The 14,731-nt window shown below is 55.3% G+C and overlaps 2 protein-coding genes across 3 annotated transcripts; both read right to left on the reverse strand.

The window, feature by feature from the left end:
- Positions 1-5,189: 5,189 nt before the first annotated feature.
- On the reverse strand, positions 5,190-9,574 carry FOXR1 (forkhead box R1). 2 transcript variants are annotated; one of them, XM_029075923.2, is made up of 5 exons: positions 9,368-9,573; positions 8,149-8,345; positions 7,270-7,490; positions 6,500-6,756; positions 5,190-5,460 (listed from the first exon to the last, which is right to left on the reverse strand). In XM_029075923.2, exons 1-5 carry the CDS (start codon positions 9,483-9,485, stop codon positions 5,432-5,434), a joined length of 822 nt encoding a protein of 273 aa, XP_028931756.1. In that variant the 5' UTR covers positions 9,486-9,573; the 3' UTR covers positions 5,190-5,431. The 2 variants fall into 2 exon arrangements, with proteins under 2 accessions (XP_028931756.1, XP_028931757.1); XM_029075924.2 differs by lacking the exon at positions 5,190-5,460 and having other exon boundaries at positions 6,506-6,734; positions 9,368-9,574.
- Positions 9,575-10,930: 1,356 nt separating this feature from the next.
- UPK2 (uroplakin 2) lies at positions 10,931-14,225 on the reverse strand. The gene is made up of 5 exons (XM_029075796.1): positions 14,153-14,225; positions 13,102-13,233; positions 12,790-12,928; positions 11,388-11,458; positions 10,931-11,229 (listed from the first exon to the last, which is right to left on the reverse strand). Exons 1-5 carry the CDS (start codon positions 14,220-14,222, stop codon positions 11,093-11,095), a joined length of 549 nt encoding a protein of 182 aa, XP_028931629.1. The 5' UTR covers positions 14,223-14,225; the 3' UTR covers positions 10,931-11,092.
- Positions 14,226-14,731: the final 506 nt, after the last annotated feature.

Genomic DNA, 14,731 nt, shown 5'->3' on the forward strand with positions numbered 1-14,731 from the left:
GATGGTATTCATTAAGCCCTTACTAAGTGCCAAGCCCTGTTCTAAGCACTAGGGTGGATACAAGGTCGTCAGGTTGTCCCACGCGGGGCTCACAGTCTTAATCCCCATTTTACAGATGAGGTGACTGAGGTTCACAGAAGTTAAGTGACTTGCCCAAAGTCACACAGCTTTAAATATACGGTATTTTGTTAAGCGTTTACTATGTGCCAGCCACTGTACTGGGCATGAGAAGCAGCGTGGCTCAGGGCAAGAGCCCGGGCTTGGGAATCAGAGGTCATGGGTTCTAATACCGGCTCTGCCACTTGTCAGCTGTGTGACTTTGGGCAAGTCACTTAGCTTCTCTAGTGCCTCAGTTCCCTCATCTGTAAAATGGAGATGAATGCATGAACCCCACTGACCTCAGTTTACCTGGCTGGGGTATTTATTGAGTGCTTACTGTGTGCAGAGCACTGTCCTAAGCGCTTGGGAGAGCACAACGTAAGTACAGGAGGGAGAGATGTAACCTAACAAGGAACAAGTTGGGCTGATGTTGGGGGCCGCTTGGGACCAGAGAATCTGTGCACTGTGACCGTCTAGCAGTGGTATCTATTGAGCGCTTACTTTGTGCAGAGCACAGTCCCAAGTACAAAAAAGCAAAGTCGGTAGACGTGTTCCTTCTCAAAGACGAATTTACCAGGGAGACAGACATTAGAAGCTATTCTAAAAATTGAGGGAAGCGCCCACTTCTCCAAAGGCAGTGACTTAACATCTTGAGATGCTTTTGTATGTATCTTAAAATTACATGTGATAAATGATTTACCTAGATTAATTTATATTATAATCATCCCCTTTAGACTGTAAGCTTGTTGGGGAATGTCTGCCAATTCTTTTATATTATATAGTGCTGTATATCTAGTGAGCCCTCAAATACCAGTGATGTTTGGAACATGACACTCAAATCCTTTCTTATGAGATGGGAAGAACATTTGGGGAGACTGGAAGGGGTGACTTTCCTTTCTGGAGGGGGGCGGCCCTGAGGGTATCCATACTAAACCCCTCTTTTCCCCTTCTCCCACTCTCTTCTGCCTTGCCTGACTTGCTTTCTCCCCCCCTCCCAGCCCCACAGCACTTATGCACATAGCTGTAACTTACTTGTATTGATGTCTGGCCCAACCCCCCCCCCCCCAAAAGCTCATTGTGGGCAGGGAATGTGTCATTCATTCAATAGTATTTATTGAGCGCTTACTATGTGCAGAGCACTGTACTAAGCGCTTGGGATGAACAAGTCGGCAACAGATAGAGACAGTCCCTGCCGTTTGACCGGCTTACAGTCTAATCGGGGGAGACGGACAGACAAGAACAATGGCACTAAACAGCGTCAAGGGGAAGAACATCTCGTAAAAACAATGGCAACTAAATAGAATCAAGGCGATGTACAATTCATTAACAAAAAAATATGGAACGCTTCACGAATTTTTACTCTCCCAAGTGCTTAGTCCAGTGCTCTGTGAACAGTAAGCGCTCAATAAATAAGATTGAAAGAATGAATCAGGCTTAACTTGCAGTTTACTGAATACTAAAGTGTCTCTCTGAGTCCTTTTCTCATGTGGGTGAGCGGTCTGTGGTGAACCCAGAAAATCAGTGGAGAGAGGTGTGAATATGGAAATGACTTCCAGTGAAGAGATGTCAATCTTTGATACTTATTGAGCACTTCCTGGGTACCAAGTGCCTGGGAGAGTACACAGAGTTAGTCATAATCCCTTCCCTCAAAGAGATTACTGCCTAATGGGGGCAAAGGGAATGAGAAGCACTGTGGTCTAGTGGCTAGAGCACGGGCTTGGACGTCAGAAAGTTTTAAGCCGGGCTCTACCGCTTGTCTGCTGTGTGACCTTGGGCAAGTAAGTGGCTTAGTGGAAAGAGCACGGGTTTGGAAGTCAGAGGTCGTGAGTTCTAATCCTGGCTCCATCACTTGTCTGCTGTGTCTGCTTGCTTGGGCAAGTCACTTAACTTCTCCGTGCCTCAGTTACTTTGTCTGTAAAATGGGGATTAAGACTATGAGCCCCACGTGGAACAACTCGATTACCTTGTATCTAACCCAGCGCTTAGAAGAGTGCTCGGCACATAGTAAGAGCTTAACAAATACTGTCATTATTACTTAACTTCCCTTTGCCTCCAACCCGATTTGCTTGTATCCAACCCAGCACTTAGTACAGTGCCCGGCACATAGTAAGTGCTTAACAAATATGATGATGATGATGAGCCTCTGTGCCTGTTATCTGTAAAATGGGGACTAAGACTGTGTGAGCCCCATGTCATATGCCTCCGGGGTCACATGCTCAGCCACTCTGGAGGCTGAGTCCTCTAGATTAGGAAAATGTGGAGAAGAGTAGCCTGGAGGCCTGGCCCCAACTGGGTCCTTCCTCCCTCCTCCCAACCCAGGTGGATCAATTAATCGTTTATTGAGCCCTTGCTGGGTGCAGAGCACTGTACTAAACACTTGGGGGACTACAACATAAGAGTTGGCAGAAATGTTCCCTACCAGCGAGGAATTTACAGTCTAGAGTGGGATACTTTGGGGCAAGATGGTGGGGCGGAATTGCAGGATAAAGCATGCAAACCTGGCCTCCAGGAGAGGCAGAACGCCAGAACCATTGCTCTAGACTGTAAGCTCGTCGGGGACAGGGAATGTGTCTGTTTTGTTCTTATATCGTACTCTCCCAAGCACTTAATAATAATAATAATGTTGGTGTTTGTTAAGCGCTTACTATGTGCAGAGCACTGTTCTAAGCACTGGGGGAGATACAGGGTAAATCAGGTTGTCCCACGTGAGGCTCACAGTTAATCCCCATTTTACAGATGAGGTAACCGAGGCACAGAGAAGTTAAGTGACTTGTCCACAGTCACACAGCTGACAAGTGGCAGATCTGGGATTCAAACCCGTGACCTCTGACTCCCAAGCCCAGGCTCTTCCCACTGAGCCACGCTGTTTCCCTAGTACAGTACTTTCACTTAGTTCAGCGCTCTGCACAAAGTAAGCGCTCAGTAAATACGCTTGAATGAATCTACCACTGACCCTCCTCTCTCTTCCTCAGAGTCTGGCGCTCCCTTCCCGCTGCCCCGGAAGGAGGTGACCGGTGGAACTGGGAAGACGAGGCCCACCCCCAAGCCTCTGTGCTCTGGCCCGAGTTATCTGATGATGCATCCCAGCTCCAGACTGGCCTCCACCACGGGGACACTATCCCCATAGGGTGGCACCAGCCCCTTGGACCCACACCTATGGGAGGCCCAGAAGCCCACCCCTCCAGCCACCTCCCGGGCCAGCCCTTTGTCCGGCCCTGGTCGCCCCCCGCATATCCCGCCGCTCTCCGCCTACGAGGCTGAAGCTGCGGTGGGTTCTCCAAAGCCTCGGTCACCACGGTCCGGCAGCCAGTTGCCCCCAAGCCCCATCCTGCTGCTGCCCCTCCATTTGCGTATGGCATCCAGGTGATGCCTGATGCCGGTGGAGCCAGAAGCTGGATCTCCTTACGTCCCGAGAACATCGAGAACAGCTGCTTCCGCCTCCCCTCCTGCCTGCAGAACCTGGATCCCGATTCCTTCACCGTGCGGCCTCTTCCCCCAAAGGGAGCAGTACCCCCCTAGTTGAGCCTTGGCAGGCAGACACTAGCCAGCAGTAACCAACTTCCTTACGACTACCTGCTACCAGCGCTTAGAACAGTGCTCTGCACTTAGTAAGCGCTTAACAAATACCAAAATTATTATTACAGGGTAACTTGCCCCTTTCCCTCTGGGTCCTACCAGGACAAATGAGCGGTGGGGTGACTCAGTTTCCCTCAGCCTCCTGCTGGATGGGAGGTTCCACCAGGACTGGGGAGCGACCAGAAGTCCTGAGCCTTCAGCCTACAGGGAGCCATCCACTGGACCCCACTCCCAGCGACCCCTGATTCCCCCTGCCCCCACCTCCAGCCCGCCCGGCCCCCCGTCCACACCAGACTTCACCGAGCCTTGGTCTCCGGAGGGAAGCTAAACTGCCCTGGACCCCGCCCCGGGTGCGGAGGGGAGGATTCATTCGTTCAATCCTATTTATTGAGCGCTTACTGTGTGCAGAGCACTGTACTAATCACTTGGGAGGTACGATTCAGCAACAAATAGGGACAATCCCTGCCCACAAGGGGAGGAAAACCACTCTGCTGGAGGTGGGGGATGGATGCTGTTCTAGGCTTTAAATGGTCCCAGCTGTGCCGGCAGGCCCAATAAAGTTCTGCTGCTCCGAGTCCAACTCCGTTCTCTGTGGCTTAGTGGAAAGAGCCCGGGCTTGGGAGTCGGAGGATGTGGGTTCTAATCCCCACTCCGCCACTTGTCTGCTGCGTGGCCCTGGGCAAGCTGATTAACTTCTCTGTGCCTCAGTTGTCTCATCTGTAAAATGGGGACTAAGACTATGAGCCCCACTTGGGACAAGCTGATTACCTTGTATCTACCCCAATGCTTAGAACAGTGCTTGGTCATAGTAAGCACTTAACAAGTACCCTAATTACTATCGTTATTATTCTCCCATGTGGGCGGGCAGGGCCTATCCTGCTCTGTGCCCAGACACTGGGGTGTTGGAGCCAGAACCTTGCCCACTCTGCTGTGATGGCACCTCCCCCAGGGCGGACCCCTGACTGAACCCCTTCCCTCAAACCCTGCTTCTCTTGCTTCGGTAGGAGCTCCCCCTAACCGCACCTGCTTCCCATATCCGTCCCGCCTCCCCAAAGCCCCTCCACCCTCCAGGTGTCGTCCCCCTCACCCGCCCCCTCTCCCCTTCTCCTTTCTGGGATCCCTAGCACGGGCTTAGCTTTGGTGGATCTATCCTAGGTGGATAGAGTATGGGCCTGGGAGTAAAAATCTTGGGTTCTAATCCTGCCTTTAGCACTTGTCTGCGGTGTGACCTTGGACAAGTCACTTTGCTGTGCCTCAGTTACCTCATCTGTAAGACGAGGACTGAGACTGCGAGGCCCATGGGGGACAGGGACTGTGTCCAACTTGATTTGCTTTATCCACCCCACTGTTTAGTACAGTTCCTGGCCTCCAGTAAGCACTTAATACCTCAATTATTTTTAATATTCCTCTAGGTCTTCTTGCCCTTCCCCTATCACAACTCTCCCTCCTCCTCGACAGGAACTCTGCTCTCTCCATCCCGGCCCCACGGCCCATTCTATCAGGGGTATTTACTGAGCACAGACTGTGTGCCGCACACTAGAGCCAGAACCGTCATGTCTGCAGTCTTCGGCTTTACGCCTGGGTCAGAGAGTAGGGGTTGGGCCAGGAGTCGGGTCCCCAAATACAGAACAGACTCTCACTCCACCAAGCCAGCGACAAACTTTAATGGGGGTGGGCAAGGGGAGAAGGTTGGCGATGGTCAGGACGGGGCAGGAGGGAGGAGAAACAGGCTCCTCCGGCAACATCCCTTGCTGAATCAGAGCTCAAAGAGTGAGGGCATCATCGCTGCCAAAGAAAGAAGAGGCAGGAGAATGGTTGATTGTCTGACAATTACTCTTCTCTTTCCCCCTGCCCCAAAACTTTACTGTAAGCTCATTTCCTCCAAGAGGCCTTCCCTACTTATGTCCTCCTTTACTCTTCTCCCTCTCCCATCTAGGTCACCCGGACCTGCTCCCTTTATTCACCCCCCTTTCCAGCCCCTCAACACCTCTGTACTATCTGTGATTTATATAAATAGATTTATATCATGTCCGTCTCCCCCTCTAAACTGTAAGCCCATTGGGGGCAGGCAATGTGATGATGGCTATAGTGTCCTCTTCCCAGCGCTTAGTAAAGTGCTCTGCAGACAGTAAGCGCTCAGTAAATACACGTAACTGGCTGACTAGCTGTTGTCCCACCCTGCTTTCTCCAGCAGCCATCCTGCCCTTGCCCACTCTTCTTGGGGAAGCAATGTGGTCTAGAAGAGAGCGCTCAGGTCCGAGAGGCAGCTCTACCACTTGATGGCTGTGGGCCCTTGGTCAAATCACTTCTCTAGGCCTCAGCTTCCTCTTCTGTCAAATGGGGATTCAGTACCCGTTCTCCCCCTCCCTTAGATGAAGACCAACATCGTGTCAGACCTGAACATCTATCTCCCACCCATGCTTAGTTCAGTGACGGGCACTTAAGCATTTAACAAATAACACGATTCTGGGTTGTGTAGCTGTGGCCTGCTGGATAGAACATGGATCTGGGAGTCAGAAGGACGTGGGTTCTAATCCCCACTCCGCCACTTGTCTGCTGGGTGACCGCGGGGAAGTCACTTCACTGTGCCTCAGTTACCTCATCTGTAAAATGGGGGTTACAACCATGAGCCCCAGGTGGGACACAGTCTGTGTCCAACTTATCTACCCCAGCTCTTAGAACAGTGCCTGGAACGTGGTAAGCTTTTAACAAATACCATAAAAAGAGCACAGATATTCAAATACTACACCGAGTCCCCTGCTGACCCGACTGTCTCCTCGTGCCCCGAGGTGGGCCCGGCCCGTGCCCTCCCCGCCCTCCGTACCCGGCTGGCTCATGCTCCGCTGGATGGAGTTGAGCCGGGTGGCGGTCAGGGCGCGGGCGGCCTCCTCGAACCTGCGGTGGCCCTCGGCTGTCAGCCTCCAGAGGCAGGAGCGGGGGCGAGGGCGGCTGGGGCTGCTGGGGCTGCTGGCACCCCCGGCCCCGCACGGGCTCTTCTCAAAGCTGCTGCGGAAGCACAGGTTGTGGCGGATGGTGTTCTTCCAGCCTTCGGGGGCCGTCTGGAAGAAAGGGAAGTGCTGCCTGCCGTGGAGAGGAGGAGGGAGAGCGGGACGGTGCTGGCCTCCGTCACCTGCGTCTCCCTCCCCGCAACGAGAGGGCGGGAGGGGGACCAGAGGTAGCTCCCCATCCCCCCCAAGTATCTCACAGCTATGGGTTGTTGGAGGTCTCATTGGAGAACCACCCCGGCCTAGTGGCTAGAGCCCGGGCCTGGGAGTCAAAAGGTCATGGGTTCTAATCCCAGCTCCGCCACTTGTCTGCTGTGCGACCTTGGGTAAGTCACTTTACTGGGCCTCAGTTATCTCGTCTGTATAATGGGGATTGAGCCCGCGAGCCCCACGAGGGACAGGGACCGCGTCCAGCCCGAATTGCTCGTAACCACCCCAGCGCTCAGTACTTACTCAGTGCCTGGCACAGAGTAAGCGTTAAATACCATTATTATGGTTCTGGGGATCGGGCCCAGGGGGATCCAAGGGGGAGGCTGAACCCAGACATCCCGGCTCCCCTCCTCTGCTTCCCCGCTGGCCGAGCACGTACCCGGTGAAGTCGTAGATCTGTCGGACGTTAAGGCCGCAGGGAGGGCTGTTTCGAAGTGCCAGGGTGATCAGGTGGCAGTAATTAAGGGGAGGCCGGGGCCAGACGCCCCCCACCCGGGTGCGGGCCGGCTGCAGGAGCCGAGCCTGGGACCGGTGGGGAGGTGGGGACGGTGAGGAGGAGGTGTCCTCTTCTTCCTCGTTCTCCTCGTCCGCGCTCGACAGCTGCGGGGAGGAGGATGGGGGCAGCTCAGGGTCCCCGCAGGCCCATCCGTGGCCAGTCCCACCTCTCTGTGGGGGGCCGAGGCAGGGGGTATATCTGTCCCTCACTTGTGCTTCCTCGTCGCAGAGAGGGGGGTTTACCCTAAACTCCCCTCTCCACTCATTCATTTGTCCAACCTGATTTCCCTGTATCTACCATAGTGCTTAGAACAGGGCTTGGCCCATAAGCGCTTAATAATAATAACCTTAATAACGTTGGTATTTGTTAAGTGCTTAGGGTAGATACAGGGTAATCAGGTTGTCCCCCGTGAGGCTCACAGGTCATCCCCATTTTACAGATGAGGTAACTGAGGCACAGAGAAGTGAAGTGACTTGCCCACAGTCACACAGCTGACAAGTGGCAGAGCCGGGATTCGAACTCATGACCTCTGACTCCCAAGCCCGGGATCTTTCCACTGAGCCACGCTGCTTCTCTGCAAATACCATTATTAATATTTTTCATTCAATTGTACTTATTGAACACTTACTGTGTGCAAGGCACTGTACTAAGCGTTTGGGAGAGTACAACAACAGATGGACACACTCCCTGTCCGCACTAGTTTACAGTCTAGAGGGGGAAGCCAGTCGTTCCTATAAATCGAGCAGTCAATCCATCACCTACCTCCCACTCGCTGGGAGAGGTCAGCAGCAGCTCATCCTCCTCCTCCTCCTCTTCCTCTGAGCAGTCCAGGGAGCCAGAGGGCGGTGGGCCTGAGGGAGGCCGGAGGCTACGGGCCCGTGGTCTCCCCGACCCCTGGCTTCCAGTGATGGGGCAGACGATGTTGGGGTTCACCCACATCCACAGGCTGGGGTCGGCATCTAGGTGAAGGTGGGGAGGGGGAAGGTCAGGGGCCTCCGTGCCCAGTCGCTGCTCCCCGGGCGTCCCACCCCCTTCAAGCCCCTCGCCCCCCAGCTCGCCATCTTGGCTCAGGCCAGCTCTCAGCCCCGCTGGCTCCCAAAGAGGCCAATGGCACTTGGCCCAAAGGCTGGAACCTGACAGGTGAAGGTGAGGGGTGGGGAGGCCTAACTTGGGGTCCCTCCAGGGCATAGGGTGGGGGGGGCCGGGGCCCCGCCAAGGGTGAGGGTCTCGTAGCCCAGCTCCCCGGCGGGTAGGGGCAACTCGAGGCCGTGAGTTCCATGAGGGCAGGGAATGTGTCCGTAAAGCCCTAATAATAATAATAATGTTGGTATTTGTTAAGCGCTTACGATGTGCAGAGCACTGTTCTAAGCGCTGGGGTAGATACAGGGTAATCAGGTTGTCCCACCTGAGGCTCACAGTTAATCCCCATTTTACAGGAGGTAACTGAGGCACAGAGAATTTAAGTGACTTGCCCACAGTCACACAGCTGACAAGTGGCAGATCCAGGATTCAAACCCATGACCTCTGACTCCCAAGCCCGGGCTCTTTCCACTGAGCCACACTGCTTCCCCTCCTCCAGGAGGCCTTCTCAGACTAAGCCCCCGCCCCCGCTCCTCCTCTCCTCCCTAATCTGCCTGACTCGCTCCCTCTGCCCCCCTTCCCGCCCCACAGCACGAGTATATATATGTACATATTTATTATTCTATTTTATTGACTTATCATAATTCTATTTATTTATATTAATGCCTTTCTACTTGTTTTGTTGTCCATCTCCCCCCTTCTAGACCGTGAAACCGTGGTTGGGCAGGGATTGTTTCTATCCATTGCTGAACTATAACCTCTCCAACACTTAGTACAGTGTTCTGCACCCAGTAAGCACTCAAGAAATACGATCAAGTGAATCGTGTACTCTCCCCAGCGCTTAGTATAGTGAGCTGCACCCAGTAAGCGCTCAAGAAATACGATGGACCGAATGACTCACCGGTGGGCAGCTGGTCCGTGGTGACCAGCAGCTGAAGCTCTTCGTCCATGGGCCAGTTCAACAGGCCCGGGACCTGCCCGTGTAATCGCAGCCAGAAGTCGGGCTTGTGGATGTCCATGGTGGGTGGGATGGTGGGTGAGTGGGGGGCGGTCTCGGTCTGCCCCTTGAATGCGGCCCAGTGGGCTCAGTGAGCAGAGAGGGTGCTAAAGGCCTGCTGGGCTTCTATCAGCTCCAGGTGGGATCCATCTGATCCAATCGCGGTCTCGGGCCCAGCCCCAACACCTGGCTCCTCTCCCCGCTCCGGGTTGGCACACAAGAGAGCCGAGGCCCGGGTTTGAGGGCGGGGTCGTCGGTCCTCAATTCCGAACCACCGCTGGATCATCCGGGGCGGCGACCCCCGGGGAGCCATGGGGGATGGGGGGGGGTCCGAGCCGCTTTCCGCACTTTTTCACGGCTCGTTAATCCCACGGATTGGCCGGTGGGGAAACTGAGGCACACCTCACCACCACCATCGCAGATAATTGGAGGCGAGGTGGTTCCTCTTTCTCCGTCGGGCCTGCCCCAGCTCTCCCAGGTGCGAAGGTCAGACCTGCGCCCCTCTCCCCTCGGGACCCTCAGCCCCTCCTCAGTTCTCCCATATGGCTATGAATCAGTCTCTCTTCCCCCTCCCTCTGCTCTCTCTCTTTCTGTGAGTCTCCATCTGTCTCTGTCTCTTTCTATGGGTCTGTCTCTGTGTCACTCTTGCTTTCTGTGGGTCGGTCTCTGTTTCCCTCTGTCTCTTTCTGTGCCTCTCTACCTCTCTGTGTGTCTCTACCGCTCTGTGTGTGTCTCACAAACACCTGTTGCCGAACTGTACTTTCCAAGTGCTTAGTACAGTGCTCTGCACACAGTAAGCACTCAATAAATACGATTGAATGAATGAATGTCTCTGTCTCTATCTCTGTGCATCGCTACCTCTGTGCATCTCTGCCTCTGTCTCTTTCTGTTTCTCTACCTCTCTGGGTGTCTCTGTCTTTCTGTACATCTCTATCTTTCTATGTGTCTCTGTCTGTCTGTCTCTGTGTTTTTCTACCTCTCTGTCTCTGTCTTTCTGTCTGTCTCTACTTCTCTGTGTGTCTCTGTGTTTCTCAACCTCTCTGTGTGTCTCTGTCTTTCTGTGCATCTCTACCTCTCTATGTGTTTCTGCCTGTCTCTGTCTCTTTCTGTGTTTTTCTACCTCTCTGTATGTCTCTACCTATGTGTCTCTGTTTCTTAACCTCTCTGTGTGTGTCTGTCCCTGTGTTTTTCTACCTCTCTGGGTGTCTCTGTCTCTTTTCTGTGTGTCTCTATCTCTCTGTGTGTCCCTATCTGTTTCTATCTCTCTCTTCATGTCTATCTCTCTGGGGGTCTCTGTCTCTGTCTCCTTCTGTGGGACTTTCTCTGTTTCTTTTTCTCTTTATTTCCCTCTTTCTTCCTCCCCGGCCCCTCCAGTTGGGGTAAGGAAGGAGACCGTGGACACCCCAACAAGGTTCCGTTTCCTTCCCGGGATCCGGCCTGCCAAGAAAAGACAGGCCACAGCTGGGGGAAGGTCACCGGGCTTTATTTCTGGGATGGAGGCTCAGCGCGGGGTGGGAGTGGGGGGCAGGTAGAGGTGGGAGTGATTGGCAGAAGGTGGGGCCGGGGACACCGGTTAAAGAGAATGGCTGTTCGGAGAGTTGGTGCCCACAGGCGGGCACTGCCCCGGTCTCAGTCGTGGGAACCCAGCACGAGGGCAACGATGAAACCCAGGAGCAGTAGGAACATGGCCACAGACAGCAGCACCGTGATGACCACCATGCCCCCCGTGCGGGCCATGCCCACCACCAGCAGCTCCGCCTTCTGCCCTGCAGGGAAAACGGGGCCCGGAGGATCGGGAAACACCCCGGCCCTTCCCGGGCGCAGCGGACCCTCCGGGAAACTCATCTTGGGCCCAGCCGCCCACCCCAGGGAGACGGGTGAAGTGTGGGGGCGGTGCAGCTGAGGGGGCAGAGTTGGCACTCACGTGAGAGAGTGGTCATCCGGACCTTATTGCTGGCCTCTTGGACCGACCCTTTCTGCACCACGTAGGAGAGGCTGTGGCAGGGAGGGCAACGGTGAGGGCCTGAAGGGGGTGGAGGGGAAGGGGCGAGGCTTCAAGGCTGGGCCACCGTGCTGGACCTTTCCCCTCCTCCTGGCCCTGGCCCTGGCCCTGGCCCCAGTCAAGCAACAGGCATGTTTACTGAGCACCTACTGAACCCGCACACTTTGCTCCTTTACTGCCAACCTTCTCACTCTACCTCAACCTCTTCAAACTCACCGTCGATCTCGGGCCCACAACCTTTCTCTGGCCTGGAACTCCCGCCCTCTTCGTATTCGACAGACACGACGTGACATGTCGACAGACAGTGACTCTTCTCCCCTTCAAAGCCTTATTGAAGGCCCATCTCCTCCAAGAGGCCTTCCCTGACTAAGCCCCACCTTCCTCTTCTCCCTCTCCCTTCTCTGTCGCCCTGACCGGCTCCCTTTATTCATCACTCCCACAGCACTTATGTCCATATCTGTAATCCTATTTATTTATATTAATGTCTGTCTCCCCACTCTAGACTATAACCTCACTGGGGGCAGGGAATGTATCTGTTATATTGTACTCTCCCCGGGGCTTAGCACAGTGCTCCGTGCACAGTAAGTGCTCAATAAATACAACTGACTGGCCAAGGCTGGCCTTTGGCGTGGCTTAGTGGATAGAGCACGGACCGGGGAGTCAGAAGGTCATGGGTTCTAATCCCAGCTCCGTCACTTGTCTGCTGTGTGACCTTGGGCAAGCCACATTGCTTCTCTGGGCCTTAGTTACCTCATCTGGAAAATGGGGATTACAATGATGATGGCATATATTCAGCATTTATTATGTGGCAAGCACTGTTCTAAGCACTGGAGTAGATACAAGGTGATCAGGTTGTCCCATGTGGGGCTCACAGTCTTAATCTCCATTTTACAAATGAGGTAACTGAGGCACAGAGAAGTGAAGTGACTTGCCCAGAGTCACACAGCTGACAAAAGCTACGGAGCTGGGATTGGAACCCTTGACCTCTGACTCCCAAGCCCGGGCTCCTTCCACTGAGCCACGCTGCTTCTCACAACTGTGAGCCCCGAGTGGGACAGGAACTGTATCCAACCCGATTGGCTTGTATCTACCCCAGTGCTTAGTACAGTGCCTGGCACACAGTAAGCGCTCAACAAATACCATAATGATTAATTACTATTACCATTTGGGGTACTGAGACCCAATCAGGGAAGCCTTCCAGGAGGAGGTGGGGATTTAAGGAGGGCTGAGGTCTGGCAGATTTTATGGGGGTGGCGCTTGGGTAAAACGGGGAGAGGTGGAGGGGAGCTTGGCCCTTCTGACCGCCCCCCAGTACGGCACGTACACGTAGGTGGTGGCCGGCCTCAGCCCGGTGATCTGGTACGCGTTCAGACGGGTGGTGGCGAAGCCGGCACTGCTGTCCACCACGCTGACCAGCTCCCGGCGCCCACGGCACGGTGGCACCACAAACCTCTGCTGAAGCACTGGTGGAGGAGGGGACCCCGGGGTCAGGGTTAGGGTTAGACTGGGGGCGGGGGCGCGGGCAGGGGCAATTCCTGGGTGGGAGGGGCGGGAAGGAAGGATGAGGGAAGAAGAGTGGGGGCAGGAGGTGATGAGGCGGGGAAGGGGTTGCGTGGCGGGGAGGAGGGCTGCACACCTGAGCTGCCGTTGACTCCCTGGACCTTCAGGGTGGCATTTCCCCCCGTGAGGTGGCAAGGGGGCAGGGCAACCAGCAGGCTCTCCGCCAGGGTCGGGGTCAGCAGGCCGGACAAACTGGAGATGTTAAATTCTGCCCAGAGAGGAGAGAAGGGATGGCGGAGGAGGAGGAAGGTGGTGAAGACCTCACCCCCGCCCCAAATCTTAGCCTTCCCCGGTCATTCATTCAGTAGGATGTATGGAGCGCTCACTGTGTACTAAGCGCTGGGGAAGTACAATTCAGCGGCAAATAGAGATAAGCCCTGCCCACAGCGGGCTCGCCACTTTCACCCCCACACCGCCTTTGGTCCCAGTTCTCCCCGACGAAGGTCCCAGCGGGGCTCGTCCTACCACTCACCCTCTGTCCCTCCCATCCTCCTCCCTGACTGAAAATCACAGGACCCAGGAGTCCGGGGCTCCAGTCCCCAGAGAAGTCTTTCCCACCGAGGCGGGAAAGAGCCAGGCCTGTCAGTCCGACCAGCAGATGGCAGGGGTGAACCACTGTGCTGAGGCCCCCATGCAGGAGGGCGTTTATTATAATAATAATAAAAATATTCATAGCATTTTTTAAGCGCTTACTATGTGCCGAGCACTGTTCTAAGCGCTGGGGAAGATACAAGGTAATCAGGTGGTCCCACGGGGGGCTCACAGTCTTCATCCCCATTTTACAGTTGAGGTAACGGAGGCACAAAAGTCAAGTGACTTGCTCAAAGTCACACAGCCGATCAGTGGTGGGGCCGGGAATAGAACCCATGACCTCTGACTCCCAAGTCCGTGCTCTTTCCACGATGCCACGATTTCTCTGGGCCACCCTTGGCATCGGCGCTGGTCGACCCTCTAGGAGGGTGAGCTACCTCCCTGAGATCCTGAGCTCTGATCCCTTCCTCCTCCTCCTCCTCCTCCTCCCCATGCCACTCCTGGAACCAACACGGACGCCAAGCCCCAGCCAAGCCGCCCCCGCCAGAACTTCCTCCCCAAACCCCCTTTCTTGTGCCCGAGGGATGTGGAGAGACCTGCAGGCCCCTTGGCGAGGAGCAAGACCAAGGGCAGGGCCGGTAGCCGCAGAATCAAGGGCAGCGTCATGGTGGCAGAGGGTGGGGGTCCTGTCCTCCCTCTGGCCAGCGGGCGAGTGCCGCCCAGCCCTGGAGGGGCTGGTTTTGTCCCGGGGGTGGGAGGGGTCCTGGGGAATCCTGCCAGACCAGCCTCCTACCCGCCCCCCCCCCCGAGACCCCCCACTCCCATTCCCACCCCCTCGGCCCGCAGGCCTTCATCCTGCCCCGCAGGGCTGGTTTTTCAGGTCCGGGGCGGGCGGAGGTAAGCGGAGGAGAGGGCAGGGACACCACCCTCGGACCCTAGAAGAGGGACCGGCCTCAGACAGGCCTGTTGGCATCAGACTGTGTCCACTGTCCCGTGAGCGGGCACCTGGGTCTGAGCCCCGGGGGAGGCCCCCTGCAGCAGCCCTCATGTATGTGAGCACACATGAAGAGTCTTCCTGGGAAGCAGACGTGTGCCTGCATGTCCCCGTACACGTGTATCCTCAGGGCCCAGCCTATTTGTGGCTGTGCACGGCATGCCCCGGGCGGTGCCTGCCT

The sequence above is a fragment of the Ornithorhynchus anatinus genome, chromosome 11, assembly GCF_004115215.2.
Source record: "Ornithorhynchus anatinus isolate Pmale09 chromosome 11, mOrnAna1.pri.v4, whole genome shotgun sequence".
Classification (NCBI taxonomy): domain Eukaryota; kingdom Metazoa; phylum Chordata; class Mammalia; order Monotremata; family Ornithorhynchidae; genus Ornithorhynchus; species Ornithorhynchus anatinus.

What these genes read in the sequence shown, in the direction of transcription:
- FOXR1 (XM_029075923.2), bottom strand. Translation starts at nt 9,485, where the DNA reads ATGGACATCCACAAGCCCGACTTCTGGCTGCGATTACACGGGCAGGTC. An exon ending in CACGGACCAGCTGCCCACCG is followed by an intron (nt 8,346 to 9,367) that starts GTGAGTCATTCG and finishes ACCTTCACCTAG; the next exon opens with ATGCCGACCCCAGCCTGTGG. An exon ending in CCTCTCCCAGCGAGTGGGAG is followed by an intron (nt 7,491 to 8,148) that starts GTAGGTGATGGA and finishes TCCTCCCCGCAG; the next exon opens with CTGTCGAGCGCGGACGAGGA.
- UPK2 (XM_029075796.1), bottom strand. Translation starts at nt 14,222, where the DNA reads ATGACGCTGCCCTTGATTCTGCGGCTACCGGCCCTGCCCTTGGTCTTG. An exon ending in CCTCGCCAAGGGGCCTGCAG is followed by an intron (nt 13,234 to 14,152) that starts GTCTCTCCACAT and finishes CTCTCTGGGCAG; the next exon opens with AATTTAACATCTCCAGTTTG. An exon ending in AGGCCGGCCACCACCTACGT is followed by an intron (nt 11,459 to 12,789) that starts GTACGTGCCGTA and finishes TCCCTGCCACAG; the next exon opens with CCTCTCCTACGTGGTGCAGA.